The following is a 2,211-nucleotide window of genomic DNA, read 5'->3' on the forward strand; positions in this document are numbered from 1 at the left end:
ATGATGAGTGGAGAAGTGTGTGTGAAAGAGGAAAATGATAAAGTGGAAGAGAGAGTGTGGCTGCATAGCATGGGAAAACTGGGGTCCACTAATAAAATCATAGCTCACAGCTCGTAGCTCAAAAAAATATGAAAACATTTGAGGCAAAAGTTCAGCCCACGAGCTACAATTTTTGTTTGAATCACCTTTTCAAATTCGGAGAGCAAGTGAACTTTAAAAATTCAGCAAAACCGGCCGTTTTTTTCCACTGCACAAGGTCCTTGTGGGGTCCTTCTTTGGATGATTCTTTTGAATACCTCCAAGAGTGAGCCCTCCATAGTGCATGTATGCATGCCACCTACCCTTGACCTTATTTGGTAGGTCTATAATTGAAGATATTGTTGAGATCATGATATAAGTGAATAGTACAACTAAGAAAATCAAATATTGAGGGGTCTAAAAAATATGTACATGTCAAATATAAATAATATAAGTGGAAAAAATGTAAAGGGGTCAAAAGAAATCTCTCTCACTATGAGGCTACCATAAAAAGATAAATATTTTTGGTGTTCTAATTTTTTAGAAAAAAAACAAAATAGATGTAGGAAGGGAAAAATCACAATAGTGAAAAAATATACACATAAATAAAACTAGTTTTTTTGGATTTTTGTTGAGGTGGAGTTACACCAAATATAAGAGAAGCTTACATGAAAATCTTTCTATATGGAATAAAGAGTATGAAAAATGGTAAGAAAAATTGTGATAATGGTGAGGCAATGTACAAAGCATAAATAACACACCTAGGTAGAAATATTTAAATAAATACCAAAATAATTATGAAAAAATCTTTTATTTAGGCCCTATATACAAAGAAATATTTACATACGCATGGGCCATAATATACTTATATTTTTTATATTTTTTTTTTTTTGGCTCAACTAGCCCAATGACTAGCTAATTGAGGGTTTTTTATTTCAGTAAGGAGATATGGGAAAAGTCCCCTAACTCACATGCACCTATGTACAGTGAAATGGTAGGGATAGCCACAGTGTTTGGGTGATTTTGGTAGGGTGAGATAACTCACTGTGGCAATTACAAAGAGCCGAAAAACGGCTATCATTAGCCCTCCCCCTGGATGATGGTATATTCATGTACCATCATAAAGAATCTTTTCCAAAGAGAGTGCTTCAGAGTCCTTGACAAGATCTTCATTGTTTGGCCCCTTGGAATTTTGGTTTGTGTTACACTCATGCTTCATGGAACAATACTTACATGGGATAGTTGCCTTTTGCTCTGGTAGATCCTTTGGTAGAAGGCGACTCAAGTAAGGCTTCAAGCGATAGCCGTTTATCTTCCTGGAGTGCTCTTTCCCATTCAAGTCCATAAGTTGATAGTAACTTGAATTGAAAGCCTTCTTGACTATGTATGGCCCTTGCCATCTTCTTTCAAATTTGGCATCAAAACGATTATCGAGTCGATTGTCATACCTTAGCACAAGATCTCCTTCATTCATGCCTTTGTCCTTCAGTTTCTTGTCAAGCTTCTCCTTTGTCTGTGTGGCTTTCCTCTTATAGCACTCGTATGCTGCTTCTCTTTTCCACTCAAGCTCAGCTAAGGTAAGAAGTCGATCCATCCATGCTTCTTGATCATCTTGTGCTAATTTGCCATGAAGTCGCATTGTTGGAATGTTTAGTTCAATTGGCTGTAAAGCCTCTTGACCATAGACCAAGTGAAATGGTGTGAACTCTGTGGCTTCCCTATATGTGGTTCGATACGCCCACAAGGCACCATCCAAGAAGTCATCCCACAACTTTGTCTTGTTTTTCACCATCTTTCTATTGATGCCTGCAATGACACCATTAGCTTTTTCTACCAAACCATTTGCTTGGGGATAGTAGGGTGTACTGTGACGATGTAGAATGCGAAGTTCTTCACAGACTTCTGTGAGCAATCCCTTTCTAAACCCTGGACCATTATCAGAAACAATCTCCAAAGGTGTGCCAAATCTACAACAAATGTGAGTGTAGACGAATTTGCTCACTGCCCTCTCACTTACCTTTGCCACACTTTGCGCTTCCACCCACCTAGTCATATAGTCTATAGCCACTAGAATGTAGAGTTTACCATTTTTTGTCCTAGGCAGAGGACCCATAGCATCAATGCCCCACTTTTCAAAGGGTCCATTTGCAAGCACGATTTGCCTTGGACCATAAACCAATCTTCTATTCCCAT

General features: G+C 38.2%; 1 protein-coding gene across 1 annotated transcript; it reads right to left on the minus strand.

Moving 5' to 3' along the window:
* Positions 1-1,126: 1,126 nt before the first annotated feature.
* Positions 1,127-1,657, minus strand: LOC147426630 (uncharacterized). The gene has a single exon (XM_086498223.1). The coding sequence runs from the start codon at positions 1,655-1,657 to the stop codon at positions 1,127-1,129; it is 531 nt and encodes a 176-aa protein (XP_086354349.1).
* Positions 1,658-2,211: the final 554 nt, after the last annotated feature.

The sequence above is a fragment of the Adiantum capillus-veneris genome, chromosome 24 (assembly GCF_014529385.1).
Source record: "Adiantum capillus-veneris isolate H3 chromosome 24, ASM1452938v2, whole genome shotgun sequence".
Taxonomy (NCBI): Eukaryota; Viridiplantae; Streptophyta; class Polypodiopsida; order Polypodiales; family Pteridaceae; genus Adiantum; species Adiantum capillus-veneris.

What these genes read in the sequence shown, in the direction of transcription:
- LOC147426630 (XM_086498223.1), bottom strand. Translation starts at nt 1,657, where the DNA reads ATGCGACTTCATGGCAAATTAGCACAAGATGATCAAGAAGCATGGATG.